This window comes from Choloepus didactylus, chromosome 12 (assembly GCF_015220235.1).
Source record: "Choloepus didactylus isolate mChoDid1 chromosome 12, mChoDid1.pri, whole genome shotgun sequence".
NCBI lineage: Eukaryota > Metazoa > Chordata > Mammalia > Pilosa > Megalonychidae > Choloepus > Choloepus didactylus.
The window spans coordinates 93242387-93261251 of record NC_051318.1 but is presented as its reverse complement, the minus strand read 5'-3'; the positions used below and the strand labels follow the sequence as shown (position 1 = coordinate 93261251).

Here is an 18865-nt window from a genome sequence, read left to right as displayed (position 1 = left end):
TTATCAACAACAGGAGAGCGGAGAAAGCCACGATAAGAAAATCAGAACAAATGACAGTGACAAATGGCTTTCCAAAGCCCGCGTGGACCCCTATTACCCCTACTACACAGTTCCTCTTCAACCAGGAACTTTAAGGGAACAGAAAGACAAAACAGCTTGCATTAAAGGATTTAAAAACAAACAAACAAAAAAAACCAGCGTGTGCACTTTTCGGGGTAACTGCAAACGGGATCCTGATGCTCAAAGTGCAGCGTTAGCAAAAGCCAGCCCAGCCCCTCAATAACGGAATTAAGCAGCGTGTAAGCCAGAAGAGTCAACTAAATAACGGTGGTCATTGCCATTAAGAATAAGAATAGTAAGAACGATCGTCACCACGGAGTTCCATACAGCAGCAGCACGTGGAGATGGCTTCTCCTCCTGCCCCCACCGCCCGCAGCCACCCGGACAGCCCAACGCACCGGCTCAGAGCCCGGGGCGAGCGCGCGCGCGTGGGGCGGGGCGGTTCCGCAGGGCTCCGCAGGGCTCCGCGGGTGCGCGCCGGGCCCTCCCCGGACCCACCCTTCGCGGCCCCGCCCCGCCCTCCCCAGTCCGGCCCCGCCCCACCCTCCCCGGTCCGGACCCGCCTCCCTTCCCCACTCGCCCCTCCCGGCCCCGCCCCGCGAGCCCCATCCCGTCCCGCCCCTCCGGCGCCTGCGCGTCGGCTGGCTGGACCCGACCGGGTTACTAGGGCGGGTCTCCTGGGCCTCTGATCGCACCTTGCCAGGGCCCGAGAGTGCCTCGGGTGCTTTCTTTGGGGACAGTATCCCTAGGGAAGAACCGCGACCTCATTTCAGCCTTACTTCGCTGCCTGAATTCTGAGGAAAAGGAAAGGGAAGACGAAAAACCGGTTGGTTTGAGAAGCAGGTGACTGCCCTCAGGGGAGTGTAGGAGCCCGAGAGCTTCGCAGGGTCCCTCCGGATGCTACGGAAGGAAAAGTACCGGCACCAGGCGGGAAATACTACCAGGGAGAAAAATCCGAGCGCTCGCCTGCAAAGTTGTCTTTTGGTGGTAAATGGCCCATTTGTGCAGCTTTGGAGCGTTGCCTTCTAGGCTGTGGTCGGAATAGCGACGGGCCAGGCACTTTTATGTTGTCCTGCAAACTCGGCGCACGTTGCTTGGGTCCATCAGCAGCCACCCCTTCTAAGCAGTGTAATTTTGAGAGAGCGAGCCCTGGGCGATCGCATTATGTTGAAGCCCCTCTTGTTTTGGATTAAATAGTTATGGCCCAAATACAATGGTCGAAATTGAAAACTAGCCATAGTTATTGTGAATAAATATGTGGGTCCTCAGAGGCTTAAATAATGGAGGGGAGATTTCTTCCTCATCTTTTTGACCCCAAACTCTTTCCAAATTCAAAATGATAACGTTTTGGAGGTAGAAATTAAAAAAAAAGGTTGTCATTTCTACTGTTCTGGAAAATCAGCATTTACTAGCTGAAATAGCACTGGCAGAGTGGATTTTTTACTAACATGGGAAATTTTAGAATGTTCCTGGTTAGCAATAGCATACATTTTAAAAAATTCTGTAATGATGAGAAACCGAAAGTATATCTGGGATTCCTTCTAGAAGTTTTTAAGAATTATTTTCTTATTCTTTTTCTTAAAAGGGAATTCTTCTTAAACTCAGTTGGGTTTAAGATTTCAGAAAGATTTTCATGAAGGCTCAGAAATTTTAGCTCAGATTTTCATTAAGATGTAATCTAGATTCTAAAGAATTATTTTTCAGCAACAATTCAAATATATTTAAAACTTTTCAATTCTCACTTAACCAGTAGTTGTGAAAAACAGCGCTTATTATTAATCAAAATGCAAAAGCACCCAAAACTACTTCGAAGACCCTTGCCTCCCAAGCTCCCCAAGCTGCCTTTGTATAAGATGAAAGTCCATACAGGTATGTCTATTCATCAGATGTGTGTATTAACGTTTATGTATATTCATAGAAATTCCTTGACCTGTACTGCTCAGAATCACAATAAAGATGCCTGCCAATAACCAGTAATTTACAAATGTTTATTATAAGAAGATAGCATCCAATTCAATTCTGCAAGTGTTTTTTTAAGCACACTGCTAGGAATTGAGGATATAGTCATGTGCAAAAATCCTCCCTCTCCCATGTTAAGGGAGATAGTAATCAAACAATTATACCAGTAATGTAAACTTACTCTGTGTTAAGTGGCACGAAGTAAAGAAAAACCACCTTTACAATGATAACTTGATAGAATATTCTTAATCCTCAATTTCTGTGTATGGTATCTATTAGCACCCCATGATATGCAATGATGAAATCAGCATATTTTTTCTTCCTTCCCCTTCTCAGTTTTCTCTACCACCTGAGTTTAGTTGATTGTATTTACTATTTTAGTGTCAATATTTGTACTGTTAAAATATACATATGTCTAGTCTGTAACATGATTTACGGTATTAAATTATTACTGACCTTGGCTGTTAAGGAAGTGTAAAATCAACAGACCTGGTATATACTGTCTCCAATTTCCTCTCCCGTGTACCTCCCAACTTTTGTTATATCATTTCTATATTGCCAGGGATTATATTGACAATCTGTTCTGTAATAGTATCTGCAGTAAGGTCAATTCACTCCTCTTCACCAGGTCTTTTCTTGTGGTTTCTCCATTCAGCCAGGGAGGCGGTCCATTATCAGCCCATGCTCACTTCAGCTGGTACTACCAGGAGAGATTGGTTTTGCATCTTGATGGGTGCCTTTCACTTTGGGGAAGTTGACTGCTTCTTTCTGAGATTTCTTCTCTCCATCCATGCAACCCTGCTTAATCCCCCTGCTTTTGGCCTGGCTTTTACCTATTTTGTTTCAGCTCTCTCTTACTTTTAAGATGGAGTTTGCATTCCTGTTTCTTTCTGGTGGTTTCTGAAAGGAGATGAGACCAATGTTAACTTTAGGCTGCTTTCTTCAAACCAGCAGTCTGAATGGGGCCCAGAACGTTTTTCTAATCTTATCAGAAAAGTTACTACACAATAGTATAATGATTGGTTTTTCCCTGTTTGTCTCCACAATTGGGTTATAGTTTCCTCTGTGTAAAACCAATAGAGTTTTTTTAATATTCCCACTCCCAGCACAAAGTCTGGCACATAGGTTGACTTTGATGACTTTTCAAATAAGAAAATATAAACTACCCTTTTCCATGAAAAACTGCAATTTCCAGTAGAGAATTATGTATTATGTGACTTGTTTTGAGTACTATTCTATCAGAATAGTAACTATTTTTCTTCAAAATTAGATGTTACATAACTTTTTTTTTACTTTTTATTGTAGAAACATAGTACAATTAAAAATTTCCTTTTTTAACCACTTCTGACTCACAATATTATGCTACCATCACCAGTATCCATTATCCCGACTTTTTCATCACCTCAAACAGAAATTCTGTACCCACTAAGCAATAATTCCCTCCCCTGCCCCCACTCCCTGGTAACCTATATTCTACTGTCTAAACAAACTTTTCAATCAATAAATTGGGGCTAAATTGTTTCTCATTCAAACATCTTCAATATTATTATCAAATTATTTAGAAATGTGAGTCAATTAACAGATACGTATTGTGGAGTTAGCCTTTCAGTAACTCTACAACCCTCATTATCATTAAGACTAGTTTATAAATTCCTTAGGGCAGAGAGTGAAGAAGATCTCAGTGCTTCTAATTCCGGCTCTATCACCAAATTTCGGTAACCAGCAAGTAATTTCCTCTTTCTTGGCCTCAGTTTTCTCACCTGTAAAATTCAGGTTAGGACAGGTGTTAGGTAAGCTTCCTTCCACCTCTAAGATTCTATGATTTTGACTAATTATTATTAATCCTTGTCTCCATATGCTCTTGGCAGAGTCCTTTGTACATAGCAGATGTTTGGAAGTAGTTGTTGAATGAACAGATCAATACTTGAAATGACTGGAGTACAATTTATAAAAATATTCAAACACTGAAATAAAACCCACATTCTGCATACATCACTGTGTGCCCTAGGAATCAGTGACATGACAGATCTGGTCCCTTAATTTTCAGAGCCTTTCAAGATCTTTAAGTTAAGTTTTCAAGATGAAATACACATAAAATAAAAATAAACAAATAAAAACTGAAATACTAATACAAAGCAGCTTAGAATTTAATCCAATTAATTTTATGGATAGATGTTCAGAGATGCCAAAAAGCACAGGGCAGGAATAGGACTTGGACTAAGAACTGAGGAATTAGTAAAAGTGGAATGAGATATAATTATAGGGGAGACCTATGTAGTTTTTGATTGCAGAGGAGAATCTATTGGAGAAGTAGAAACCTATTATACTAGAAAGAAAAGAGAATAAACAAACCCACTTTAAATATAAAGACACAGATGAATTAAAATGAAGGGATAGAGAAAGATACACCATGCCAACACTGATCAAAAGAAACCTGTAGTAGTTGAAAGAAGTCTAGTATAAGTGTTTGCTCATGTTATTGGGCTTTGTTTTAACATGGGACGGAGAAAAAGAAGCTGTAGTTCTTGGTGTGACCACTTTATTGAATGAGCTGGCTTTCACTAGTTTTGTAGAAGCAGAAAGCAAGCCTTACTCTTCTCCCACTCCTGCCCTCCAAACTCACATGGCACACATCTGCCCCCCACCCAGATGTGGTTTTCAAATCACTTTCATCTCTTCACCCTGTGTTGTTTTCGGATATTAAACTATTATTCCAATCTAAATCAGTACTTACATCTAGCATCCAATTCAAAGTTTGCTCCTTCTCCCAACTCAGAATAGACAAGTCAGGGGACAGAGGGTCCCTGCTTCTTCCACCTTGTTCTTTTACTTCTCCCCAACTCATAGAATAGTTTCCGGCAAATTCATCAGAGTGGGTAGGAATGGGGGAAGAGTTAAGGGAGGTAAAGTTCTTACGCAAATGGTAATCTGGCATTAGTGTCCTCTGTTTCCAAATACTAACCCTTTTTGTTGGTAACACACTTTTGTGGGTACTTAGGACCACCCCTCACACAGTCCCCGGGGGTCTCGGAACTGCAATATTCCCTGAGACAATTGGGAGCTATTCACCCTCTGGCTGTTTACTTAAAATGCCCCTCACGTCCTGTTTTGACTTGATATCACACAGCTCCTTCTACTGGGCTTGTCTTGTTTTGGCATAAAGTCTCTTGGGGTGCGGAGCTTTGGAGATGGCTTTATGCCCTTTGCATTCTATGACAACCACTTGGCAGACAGGAACACTGAAATCTTTGCCTGGCCAAGGACTCAAAGTGCCAACTACATCCTCTGCAGCTCTCACTCTCTGATCTGCCATCAAAGGCAGCTCCAGCCAGCTTCTGCCCTTTAGATTTTTCCAGATGAGAGTCAAGCATCAGTCTCTGTACCCCTCAAATCTCAGGAGATAGAGATCAAGTTGTTTCAAGAATTCTTTTACCATACTCCAGTTTGGAAACAGCACTAGGTGGGCGAATATGGTTTTGCTACCCTGTATCAGCTGGGGGAGGTGGATGGCAGAGTGTTATTGTGTCCTTGTGGTGGACACTTCCATTCTCCACAAGTTGTTCTCTGAGAGTTCCCCTCACTTGGTTTGAAGTGGGGGAAAATCATCCTTCTCCACCCACCATGGGGACAGGAGGAGCAGGGAAACACAAAACACCTCATAAGCTTTCTTAGGAAGAAATCGTCCCTTTGAACCCAGAGCAATCTCTGGCCATCTCTTTTCTTTAGACAATAGGTGGGCAATGGGCTAAGGGTTGAACGGCTTGTTTTGGCCATCTCTTTGCAAGCTGTGATGGTTAAGTTCATATGTCAGCCTGGCCACTTTATAGCGTCCAGTTGTTTGATCAAGCAAGCACTGCCCTGATTGTTACTGTGAAGGTATTTCGTGGATTTAAATAATCATTTAAATAATTTCAATTAAATAATTTAAATAATTTTGTGGATTTAAGTAATTACATCTACAATCAACTGAGGAAATTGCCTTCAGCAATGAGAGGAGACTCACCCAATCAGGTGGAGGCCTAAAAGGGAGAACTGATGATTTCAGCAGTCAGAAAGAAGAATTTCTATCTCTACTTCAGTCAGCCAACTTCTCCTGGGGAATTCACTGAAAACCTTCATCAGGATTCCCAGCTTGTGGCCTGCCCTACAGAGTTCAGATTTGCCAATCCCCACAGTCACAGTGTGGGCCAATTCCTATAATAAATCTCTTCATATTTGCATATGTATGCATATGTATATCTATCCATCCATCCATCCATCCATCCTGTTGGGTCTGTTTCTCTGGAGAACCCTGACTAATATACAAGTTCTGCCTTGATGAAGCTAATATCTCCTCATTAGAGTGTGGAGATGCTCATCATTTATTGTACTTATCTGAGACAACTGAAAAAACGTCATTTTAACATTCTGTTGCATAGGATATAATGGGGTACCTAAGAATATAGGCACATTGAGCTTTCTGAACCTAAGAGAGAAAAGAATACTTATTGCTATCACCTGCATGAATTGGGATACCCTGTAGCCAGCCCCAGAATGTTTATGTTCTAAAGATACTCATTGGTCTGACATCAATGAGGCATTGAAAAGAAATGTAAATCTTTACTCAAAAAAGTTTCAAATGAGGGGGAGAGAATGCTGCTGTGATAAACAGCAAAAGTTCATCAAAATCTTTTCTCCCATCTTTGTTCCCAGAGTTTTAGGGGCAACTGCTCAGAAATCTCTTTATTTCCCACTCCTTTCTTCATTGATTTCTGTTGTTCCAAGAGTAGATCCCTGCTTTAATTGTAATACAATTTAGCTTTTTTACTTCTCGAATTGTCTGCTCAAACTTTTTCCTGATCAGCTCAACAAAAGTCCTGATAGCTGAGCAGGTATCTACAGAAACTTCTTCAGAGGGTGATAGAGGTGTGGGTAGGTAAAGGAAAGCTATGAATACCAAAACAGTAGTAGTTTTGTGTCTGTCCCCTTGATAAATATGATCTTTACTGTATTTTTTTTTCCTTTTCTGATTTAGCCAAGACCATTGAAACTAAGCCACCAGGTATAGAGTCTACTGAAGATGAAACCACTTCATTTCAAAGAGATGAAACTGCTTTTCCTGATGTTGTTTCTAGAAACCAATCACACGCCCCTATCAGTGTCCAAACCCTCTCTCTTGACCGTCCAATACAAGAAAAAGCAACTGTTCTAATACCAAAGCAACCTTTTCAGAGGGTTTATATCCCTCTTCCAGATACTGCTATTTATTCCCTGTTTATTCCAACTTGTTGTTTAACTTCAACTCAAGTTTTTGGGAAAGACACAAGCCAAATGGAAAGTTCGAGAAGTTCAAAACAAGTCCCATACAAAATAAAAAAGATTTATGTTGATAGCAGAGTAAAAGACGCCTTAATTCTTTCTTCAGCCTTCACCAAGACTTCAAGAATCCCTTCCTCTGTTACCACTTTCAAACCCCAAGAAGTTCACTCTGAGTATCCACCTTTACCAAAGATCTTGGGATCTGCCCTTATCAGACAGCCCTCCCCAGTGGGTTTCCATGCAGCGACGCCAAGTCCTCTACCTAGCATCCTGTCCATCAAACAAGAAAGACCATTTAACCGTACACAGCAAAATACTGCTGCGACACTAACTATTAATGACTTTCCAGCAAAAATTTCCCTACCGTCACCAGTTTTACCAAGAAAACCTCAAAGACAGTCTCTGCTAGGTAAATCCATTGAGTGTGGTCCACAAGGATGGAGTTCAGGACAAGCAAAGGAGAGAGAGGGCAGGCAAATGGGGGCCCCACTTGGGTTTGCAGGTGGGAAGGTGGGATCCCCTTTTTCCTATACCATTAATGCAGGGGCCAGAGGGCAGTACTGGTTCACCGTCAGGCAATAGCTGAGGTCCCGACCTTGTAGGTCAGCTAAGGCCCATGTGGGCGCTCATTCAAGAGTGTGGTGACTGGGAACCAGGATCAGATAAGCTAACAGAAAGGAGCAGTGGGAAGAAGAGTCATTCAGAAGGTGATGAAGATGAATCCAAAGGCAGAATGTCCATGCCCATGGATGTCATCGTGGTCACGTTTCCATGGGTAATCCCAGATCATTTAAAGACGAACAATTAAAACAGAGTCATAGTGCCCTCGGCGTGAATTTCCACAAATATCCCCCCAAACTAAATTTACCCATTTATTTCTTTTATCTAGAAATGCTTGTAGCAGAACCTGAAAATGTAGAAAACATCCGACAGCCAAGCCTACCAGCTAAACCTAAAGGTAAATGCTAGGTTTATGCCATTCTTCCAAAAACTGTACATAAGATGATCTCTCTATAAATTTATTTGTGTTGTGCATGTGATGGTGTGGGTGTGTGTTTGTGTGGCATTCACACGTGTCTCATTTGCAGTTACTCACTTGATAAATATTTTTAAAGTATATCCTTTGTGCTGATGCTAGGAATATACTTCTATGTGGGCAGACATGCAATAAGACGACTAACTACTTGCCACTTGCAGTTCTAAGAGCTTTGCAAACATGAACTCACTTAATCCTCACAGCAGCCCTGGGAGTTAGGAACTACTACTTTTCCCACCTTATAAATGAAGCACTGGTCAGACAGCTAATAAGCAGCAGAACCAGCCTGTCTGGCTTCAGAGCCTATTCTTTTAATAGCTACTCTATGCTTGTGAAATAATTTGAATATGATAACTGATATTAAGAAGGTGCAAACAAAGTACTTGTTGAGGTCAAAAAGATGAAGTAGACTGATTGCTTGAGGGAAGTCAGTGGACAGCCCCAAGAGAGAAGTAAAATGTGCACAGGATCTTGAAATGAGAATAGGAATTTGCCAGATGAATAAAAAAGGGAAAGTATTCTGGGCAGAGAGAATAGCACAGACAAAGGATCAGGCATTTCTGGGGAAGAGTGCAAAGCTGGGTATCATAGGTGTTCAGTCAAGGAATTTTAAGACCACTGTGCCGGTTTGAATGTATTACATCCCCCAGAAAAAGCCATATTCTTTGATGCAATCTTGTGGGGCAGATATATTAGTGGGGATTAAGTTGGAACGTTTGGATTAGGTTGTTTGCATGGAAAAGCACCCCACCCAACTGTAAATGATAACTCTGATGAGATAATTTCTATGGAGGAGTGGCCCCACCCATTCAGGGTGGGCCTTGATCAGTGAAGCCATATAAATAAGCTAACAAGCAGAAGGAACTCAGTGCAGCTGTGAGTGATGTTTTGAAGAGAAGCTACAGCCGAGAGGGACACTTTGAAGAAAACACCGCAGCTGCAGATGAAAGACAGTTTGAAGACGGCCGTTGAAAGCAGACTCTTGCTCCGGAGAAGCTAAGAGAGGGTAAACACCCCAAGAGCAACTAAGAGTGACATTTTTGAGGAACTGCAGCCTAGAGAGGAACGACCTGGGAGAAAGGCATTTTGAAACCAGAACTTTGGAGCAGACGCCAGCCAGGTGCCTTCCCAGCTAACAGAGGTTTTCCAGACACCTTTGGCCATCCTCCAGTGAAGGTACCCGATTACTGATGTGTTACCTTGGACACTTTACGGCCTTAAGACTGTAATTGTGTAACCAAATAAACCCCCTTTTATAAAAGCCAATCCATCTCTGGTGTTTTGCATTCTGGCAGCAATAGCAAACTGGAACAACCACACCTTTGGCTTTCTTTTGGAACAAGCGTACACATGTGCACATAACACATACGTATCTTCTTAAATATGTTAAAATGCACTTGTTTTTCAAACAAAATAAGTTTTCCTTCTGTGCATTTAAAATGTAGTTTATAATTTCATTTTTGAAATACTTTAACTCAACATAGCTGATTGAATTTAGTACGATTTTATTGACTAATTTTTCGGTATACCTCGGAATTCTTCTGAGGAAAGAAAATCAACTGCACCAATTTACAAAAATAATGCATATTTTACATAAACTAAATTTAACAATTCAGGAAGTTGATATACTGTCACATTTTATTGAAATTTAATTTAACATTTATTAATTTTTATTTTCTAGTTGTATTTTCATAGTTTTGATTCAGGAAAATTTTTCAAGTTCCAAAGATTTTCCCAGGCCCTGGAAAGCTCATAGCCCCTAAGTATTATGGCCACAGTTTTCAAAGGATAATATGATCCTAATCTGAAGGTGTATGAATAAGGATAAGCTCTTTGTTTTGTTGATTTTCTCTATTGTTATTCTGTTTTTCATTTCATTGTTTTCTGTTCTTATATTTATTGTTTTCTTACTTCTACTTGCTTTGGGTTTATTTTTTGTTTGTTTTGTTTTGTTTTGTTTTAATGCAGTTTTTTTGAGATATATTCACACAGCATAGAAACCATCTGAAATATACAATCACTGGTTCACAGTATCATCACATAGTTGTGCATACAGCCCCATGATCATATTTAGAACATCTTCATTACTTCAGAGAATAAATAAAAATAAAAAAGAAAACCCAAATCCTCCCATACCCCCTATCCCCCCCATATTATTGACCCATAGTATTGGTATAGTACATTTGTTACTGTTGATGAAAGACTATTAAAATATTACTGTTAACTACAGTCCATAGTTTGCAGTAATATTTTCCCATATTCCTCTCTATTAACTCCTTGTAATAGTGTTGTACATTTTTTCTAGTTCATGAAAGAACTTTTTCATATTTTTATAGTTAATCACAGTCATCGTCCACCACAAGGATCACTGTTATACATTCCCATGTTTTAACCTCCAAACTTCCTTCTGTTGACATACATGACTCTAAACTTTTCCCTTTCTACCACATTCATACACCATTCAGTACTGTTAATTATTATCGCAATAACATGCTACCATCACCTCTGTCCATTTCCAAACATTTAAGTTCACCCTAGTTTGCTCTTCTTTTTCTACATTTTTGAGATGAAGCTTATGTTACTGATTTGCAATTTTTCCTCTTTTCTAGTGTATGCATTTTAGTGCTATAAAAACTGGAGGGGCCTTGGTGAACACATTGGGCTTTCGGTTAAAGACCCAGAGGACCCAGCGTGAATAAGGCCATGTCCTAGGAAGGACAAAACTAAAATAGACCAGACCTAACAAAGTACAAAACTAATCTTTGATAGACTCTTTCTGCCTAATAGAAGAAAACCTAACACTTGATAGATGGAGACAGCATTATCCAGACCCTTTAAAATTTTTCATCTGCAATGTCCAGCACCAAATAAAAAATCACAAGGCATCATGAAAGACAGGATAAAATGTCTGAAAAACAGTGGAAAGAAATAAACAATAGAAACAGCCCCACAGTTGATTCAGATATTGGAGTTTTTCAGACAGGAATTTAAAAATAATTATTATGTTCAAGAAAAATAAAAAAGAGTTGGAAAAACTCTCTAGAGACCTGGAATCTATGTGTTTGTTTCTTTTTAAATAAGAATCGGTTAAGATTCTAGAACTGAAAAATAATATAATTGAGATTAGTAATTCAGTAGATGGGTTTAACAAGAGATTATATGCAGCAGAATGCTCCAACCCTAGGACTTCCTGAGTCCACGATTCCTCCCAGTATTTCTGTATCTTCCTCTGTGACATGAATTAACTTATAGGTCTTCTCCACTTCATGGGCCTAAGCAAGCCATGTTGCCATTTCTGCTTTATTGAGTTTATATTACTCCGGTTGTTCCCTCCTTGATAAATTCCAGATGAGTTTAAGGAGCGTCAGATCCTTAAGGCTATCAAGGAATTTCCAACCACCTCTCTACCTCTATCATGACCTGCTCCCAAACCAACTACTTAACTCACACTCCTTTCCTTCTCACTCCATTACATCTCCTGGGGTAAGGAATCCACATATCATATATTTTCCCTATCCGATGGTTAATTTTAGCATCTATTGATCTGCAGTGGGTATCAATAGATGCAATTAAGTTTGAATTTTGTCTTCTTTGTTCTGAGCTGCTTCTCACTGAAGCAATGCATAAGAATTTCTGAGAATGTAATATGTCACTGTAAGCAGTGCTGCAAGAATGGCTGTGAATGTATGAATGTAAACCATATTGCCTAGAATTTCAAAATGTTATCCTGCCATAGACAGGCCATGTTGGATGGAAGGTGAAACCCACAACTCATGGTAAAATAAATTTAGATGGTTTCTGCTTACTAATTCCTGAGCTTTTTTTTTTTTTCCCCACCTGTGTGGGATCTGCAAACTGAAGGGAGACGTGAACTACATATGCATCAAGGCTATACTGGGGAAAACGTGAGGCTGCCCCTTAGGAGGTGATTTCTATCTGTCTTATACTTACAGGATGTCCTATATTAGTTTAGTTAACCAAGCAATTGGTTATGTGTAGTTCATGGTAAAATATGTTAAAATATTTTTACATAAGGTACAAAAAGACTGAGATTGTCGGACTATAAATTATCATATAAAAACCAGTGAGTATATCATTTTCTTTATGAGAGAGAATTGTATTATGTAGCATTTAAAAACCGTATTGAAAAACAGGGCCAATGGAGATTGGGTGGGGAAGGCTCTGGGGAGTCCCCTCCAGGGGACGTGTTAGGCTAGCCTGTTCCTGGTGCCCCACTGGATCGTAGCATAAATGCCTTCTAACTTTTACTCTAAGTGAAGCCACATTTAAGTTTTGTGTTTTGTTTTGTTTATCTAGATTCCATTAAAACTAAAAGAAATGAGTCACTGGCAGAAGGTATATATGGAGACAGTTATAAGACTATTGAGGTAACACAATATGAAGCAATTATGGCCATAACCAAAATGGCCATAATAAACTGTCAAATATATGGAAGAAATGCACTTAATCTTAAGGTATGTTGGGTATTTTAATGACAGTGCCTTGCTGTATTACCAATCATTTTTTGCTTTACATTTCCCAATGTGTGTTCAGTTTCTATGATATTGAAGGGGTCTCTCCAATTAGAATTGATATTTCCCAGAGACATGTTCAAATTTCATTTTTAAACCTTTCTATTCTAGTTTGCCTTCAGTCTGCCAGCATAGTTTATAAAGATGTATTTGAATGCAGTTAAAAGGGGACATTTTCAGGTTGTATATATTTTACCAGAAGAAAAATTTAAAAAAGAAAACCATAGGACAGCACAACACAAACAGTGAACACTAGTGTAAACCATGGACTATAGTCATTAGTACAGTTATAAAAATGTTCTTTCATCAGTTGTAACAAATGTATCACAGTAATGCAAGGTGTTAATAATAAGGTGGTATATGGGAACTCTGTATTTTATGCATGATTTTTCTGTAAACCTGCAAGTCTTCTAATAATAATAAAATAAGCAATTACAATACTTTATACATTACCTAGCATGATAAGAGATGTAGGGTTCCCAGTTATCATAATTTTCAGTTATCAGTAATCTTTTACCCTTGTGACAACTCTAGCAACTAGGCTGGCTGTTGGCTGAAAAGCCCACTCTGATGAATAGCAATAGTAACAGTTACCATTTATTAAATACCTACTATGTGTAGAGCAAATGTTACTACTAAATTTACAGTTCTGCAAAGGAGGTATTATAGTCTTCATTTTAAGATGTCAGAACATTGAGGCTTGATGAAACTAACTTGCCCAAGATCACACAGCAAGTACAATGGCAGAGCTTGGATTTAAAACCAGAACTCTTTCATCTTAAAATCTATGGCCTTTCTTTTGTAAACTTTTAATTTTGAAAAAATTTCAAACTCATAAGAAAAATAGCAAAAATACCACAAAAAACTTCCATATTCTCTTTACTAGATTCTGTAATTTTAAATATTTTGTCACATTTATTTTATATCCCCCCCCCCCCCCTCAAAACCCATTTAGGAAAAAGCTGTAGACAGGCTATTCTCTTACATAATCAAAATACAACTATCAAATTTACTGCCTTTATTCCAGTTTTGTCAATTGTCCCAATTTTTTAAAAGTGATTTTTTTTTTCTTACCAGTCAGGGATCACATATTTAGTTATCATGAATCACTTCATTTTTTAAAAAATATCTTATGGTGAAATAAAAGATGTAGAAAACCACACAAATCAAATAAATGGCTTAATCAATTATGCTACATTTTTTTTTTTGCATCATATGCCTTCCATAATCCCCTAAACACTGTATATTGACATTATCATGAATGGCACACGTTAATTCACATCTCTAATAAACGTATACTCGCCTGCACTCCTCCAACTTTACAATATAGTTACACATATATCACCATAACACACCAGATAAAAAGATGGTGACTCTTGTCTTGATTTTTTATTATAAGAAAAAGTTGAGTTTATTGCTTACTGAGGTAAGGGTGAACGTGATCTCTGCAAAGAATCAGCAGAGGGAGGATATAATAAACTGCTTAAACCATATACAAATAGGAGAATACATTCTGAATCATCAGCAAAGTGGGTTACTAATAGAAGAGACAGGGGACATATATTATTTTTGAAAAGAATATTTGTGAGTTATCAGGGGGGCAAATAGTGGTGGTGATATTTTTTGAATCTCCCTAAATGATATTACAGACACTTTCAGAACAACCAGATGCAAAAGAAAAGCAAACAAACAAAAAATCTTCAACAAAACTTGATAAAATGTATCCTCTAAACTTCAGAATATGATAAAATGGGACCAACCCTCCAGCAGCAGCACGACTTCACAGGATCAGCAGCTTTGCAAGAGACAGGGCAGGAAAGGAAATTGGGATTTTTGATGGATTTAAGAACTGGGCTAGAAAGTGCAAACTACTCATCCATAAGGGAAAAGTCCCTACTCAGAATGGAAAGCTCAGCAAGCAGATCTGAGAATAACCCCTGAAATTGAGAAAAACACCTTCATAGGCTCCAATGTGCTGGTGAGGGCACTAGGACAACTGAAGTTCTCAAGGCTTTCAGAAATAATCAACAAAAACTGTTCCAGAAACACAGAAGTTCACACAGAGGAAAACCACTGGGAACAGAATCCAAATTGAGCAGGCCAGGAGCTATCGAGATAAAAGAAATGTGAGTGGTGATGGTGGACGACGGGTGGGAGAATCAGAGCACCAGATCTCAGAAAGTACTGTCGAGGAAGCTTCGCAGAGAAGCCTTATTCCTCTTTTCGAATGCTGCTTCTACCAGAGCAGGGACCTTGAGAGCCATGAAGATAGGAAGTTACTCTATGTGAAAAAATATCCCCCTGAAAGTACAAGAAGAGCCATCTTATTTAAACACGAGCAACAGAAAAACCTGTAGTCAAATCACCAGCAAAAATATTTTAGGACAAAAGAGGGTAAAGATCTGAATAATATACTAACAAACAAGGGATCTACAGAATTATGGCCATAAGAAATATAGCTGTAAGGCATAATATAATTGGAACACAGTATTTCAAAATGAGCTAAAAAGAAATTTAGAAAGTGATAAAAGCTGTGAAAGAATGCAGCATAAATCACAAAGGGAAAAACTCAATTTATATGAACTGATAATAGAAGATTAAAAAGAAATACCTGATAGAGCTCTGGAAAGACTTAGAAAAAAACAAACAAACTGAGAAATGAAATTTAAATTAGAAGGAACCACAAAAAGAAACATCACAGAGAAAAAGCAAGAGAAATAAGTAATAGCAAGCAGGAAAAAAATTAACAGAAATAAAGTGATAAAAAGGATGCAGAAGGAAGTGTTGTTTGCATAAGACAGGAAAAGAAGACTCAACAGATTTATAATAGTAATTTCTAAAGAAATGGAGCAAAACAAATATAAGCTACAATTCAAGGAAACATGTTTGAAATTCAAAAAGCTCAACATTTGCCCAAGAAAGTTGATCCAGAATGATCAACACTGAAGCATATTCTAATAAAACTACTGGACTTTTAAAAAAGAAAAAATTATTTGAACCTCAAGGCAAAAACATCATGTTACTTGTAATGATGATATAATTTATTGTCCAAGTCAGGAAACTTTGAAAATTCAGAAGGCAGTGAAATAAGTAAACTATTATGTATTTTAACAATAATTTACTCGGGTGAAACTCACATAATTTAAAATTAACCATTTTTAAATGTACAATTCAGTGGCATTAGTACATTCACAATGATGTGCAACCACCATCCATATCTAGTTCTAAGACACTTTTATCACCACAAAGGAAACCCTGTATCCATTAAGCAGACACTAGTTATCCACCACTCCCCTCCCCCACCCCCAGCCCCTGGCAACCACGAATCTGCTGTCTTTCTCTACGGATTTACGTATTCTGAATATTTCTTATAAATGGAATCTTATAACATATGACCTTTTGTGTCTTTCACTTAGCATAATGTTTTGCAGATTCATCCATGTTGTAGCATGTCAGTACTGCATTTCTTCTTGTGGCTGAATAATGTTCTGTAGTATGGATATTTTGTTTATCCATTCACCCATGGATGGACATTTAGGTTGTTTCCACCTTTTGGCTATGGTAACTAGTGCTGCTACGAACATTTGTGTACAAGTATTTGTATGAATACCTGTTTTCAATTCTTCTGAATATTTACCTAGAAATAGAATTGCTGGGTCATATCATAATTCTATGTTTAATTTTTGGGGAATTGCCAAACAGTTTTTCACAGTGGCTGAACCATTTTTACATTCCCACCAATAATGTATGAGGGTTCCAATTTCTCCACATCCTTAACACCACCTGTTTTGTTCAAAATATTAGTTTTTGAAATATTTATTGACCATCAGATTGGTTTTCATTGGTGAAAATATAAAAATGATTCTATTCAAAATTTTTTGGAAAATGAAGTTCTTTCTAAATATAAAATATTATCTATGTATCTTTAAGCAAAATTATTTTTAAAAAACTTCTTTAAATTGATTATGAACTTAAAGTAACAAAATAATTATTTTCAGTACATGTATCTGTATTTCTCCAAAATCATGTTACTGATGTATTGTCTTGAGAAATGTATTTTTTTCCGAAATAGTCTTATTTACAACAGACTTTGAACAAAATTCAGTGAAAATGGGTGATGATGTGAAAGGGGCAGGAGAGGGGACTTTTAGGGTGATGGTAATGCTCTATTTCTTGGATTTCAGACTGGTTACACAAGTGTGTTCAGTTTGTGAAAATTCAACAAGCTATTCACATATGTTTCATGCACTTCATGCTATACCCAATAAAAAGTTTTATTAAAAGGCATTGAAGGAGAGGATTTCAGTAACTGGTGAGTGCCAAATCAAGAAAGTGTGGCTTAAAAATGGTGGACAAAGCTCATGGCATCCTTGTTGGTCCCTCCTTCAAACCTTCCCCAGCAAAGTGTGGGCCCATGGTCCTGTTCCAGAGGGAACAGAGTAACCCCCATGTGCATACTGGAGTGCCTACATGTTGGTGCCAGTCTATCAGATGGGAGCTTGAAAGACTGAATGAGGAAACTTACCTCCAGGTGGCCCTTCCAGAACTTGCCCTGCAGGCAGAAGCAGCCTGCTGACAGTTTAAGCAGCCTAAAAAACACAACTCAAAGAGGTCTGGGACAAAGAATTACCTATATTAAGTCATACAATAAAGCACTCAGGAAAGGGAGAAGGTCTATATCATAGAGAGTAGAGGGGACATTCAAATTCCTTTAAATGGAAAATTCCTAATGTTAGGAGAAAGCTCGAGCCTAGGACAAAAAGAAGGCTCCATACAAGCACAGTTAAGAAAGAGAGGACCCCGCATTTTGCATTTGCCTTCGGCTAATCCTCATAGGAGGGCTAAACTCTAAAGGAGATAACCGCAAAAGCAGAGCCAATTTGCAAGGACTGTGAAAGGTGCTTTTTGCTTTTATTTGTTTTTGTTAGCTCCTGGCACACAAGGAAATCTCTGTCATATCACCAGCTGGATACAAACTTAAGAAACAGGTAACTCAGAACTAAACCCCAGAGTTAATATTTTAAAATATTAAAATGTACAGTGTGCAACAAAAGATTACAAGACAAACACAGAAACAGGAAATGATGGCCTATCTAAAGGAGAAAGATAAAAATCCAGGAACTATCAGTGAAGAGAAGCAGACTTTGGACGTACCAAATACTTAAAAAAGATGATCCCTGGTATGTTCAAGGAGATACAGGAAAACTACAGTGAAAGAACTAAAGGATATAAGGAAAAAATGAACAATATGAGAATGTCAATAAAGAGAGAAATTTTAAAAAGGAAGCAAACATTCTACTGGAGATGAAGACCACAACAACTGAAATGAAAAAATTCTGAGAGGGTTTCAACTGCAGATCAGAGTTGTCAGAAGATAGAATCAGTGATCTGAAAGATGAGATAACTGTAATGATTCAGACTGAGGAACAGAAAGAAAAACAATTTTAAAAAGCAAACAGAGCCTAAAAGATCTGTGAGACATCATCAAACTTGTGTGCATTTTGGAGTCCCAAAGGAGACGAAAGTGGGAAAGGGGAAGAAGGAATATTCCAACAAATAATGGTAGAGAAGTTCCTAAACTTAATGAAAGACATGAATATGTACATTCAAGAAGCCCAATGAATCCAAACAGGATAAACATAATGTTATTCATGAAAAATCACAGAAAATAATTTATTCATTCAGCAACAGTAGGGCAAGTGTGAATTCACATGGTATAAAACTCACAGAAAATAATTTATTCATTCAGCAATCAGTAGGGCAAGTGTGAATTCACATGGTATAAAACGCATTGGTATCATGAATGAAGGCATATCTTCAGTGATCACTCATTCCTTAGCATTAATATTCTTATGCTGAGGAATCAACAATCCTAAAGTCAATTTAGGAAAATCTTCAGTTAGATTTCACATCAGAAAATTCATAGTACTAAGTAAAATATTTTATGTGGACCCTTTAGCACTCAATTCAGCAAAGAGTC

The 18865-nt window shown here is 38.4% G+C and overlaps 1 protein-coding gene across 1 annotated transcript in view; it reads left to right on the top strand.

The window, feature by feature from the left end:
- Positions 1-718: 718 nt before the first annotated feature.
- Positions 719-18865, top strand: part of LRRC63 (leucine rich repeat containing 63) — a 54409-nt gene continuing 36262 nt past the window's right edge. The window contains exons 1-5 of the mRNA XM_037800206.1: positions 719-886; positions 1811-1929; positions 7034-7726; positions 8207-8275; positions 12671-12828. Coding sequence (XP_037656134.1) covers positions 1845-1929; positions 7034-7726; positions 8207-8275; positions 12671-12828 — 1005 coding nt within the window. The 5' untranslated portion in view covers positions 719-886; positions 1811-1844. The remainder of the gene's footprint in view (positions 887-1810; positions 1930-7033; positions 7727-8206; positions 8276-12670; positions 12829-18865) is intronic.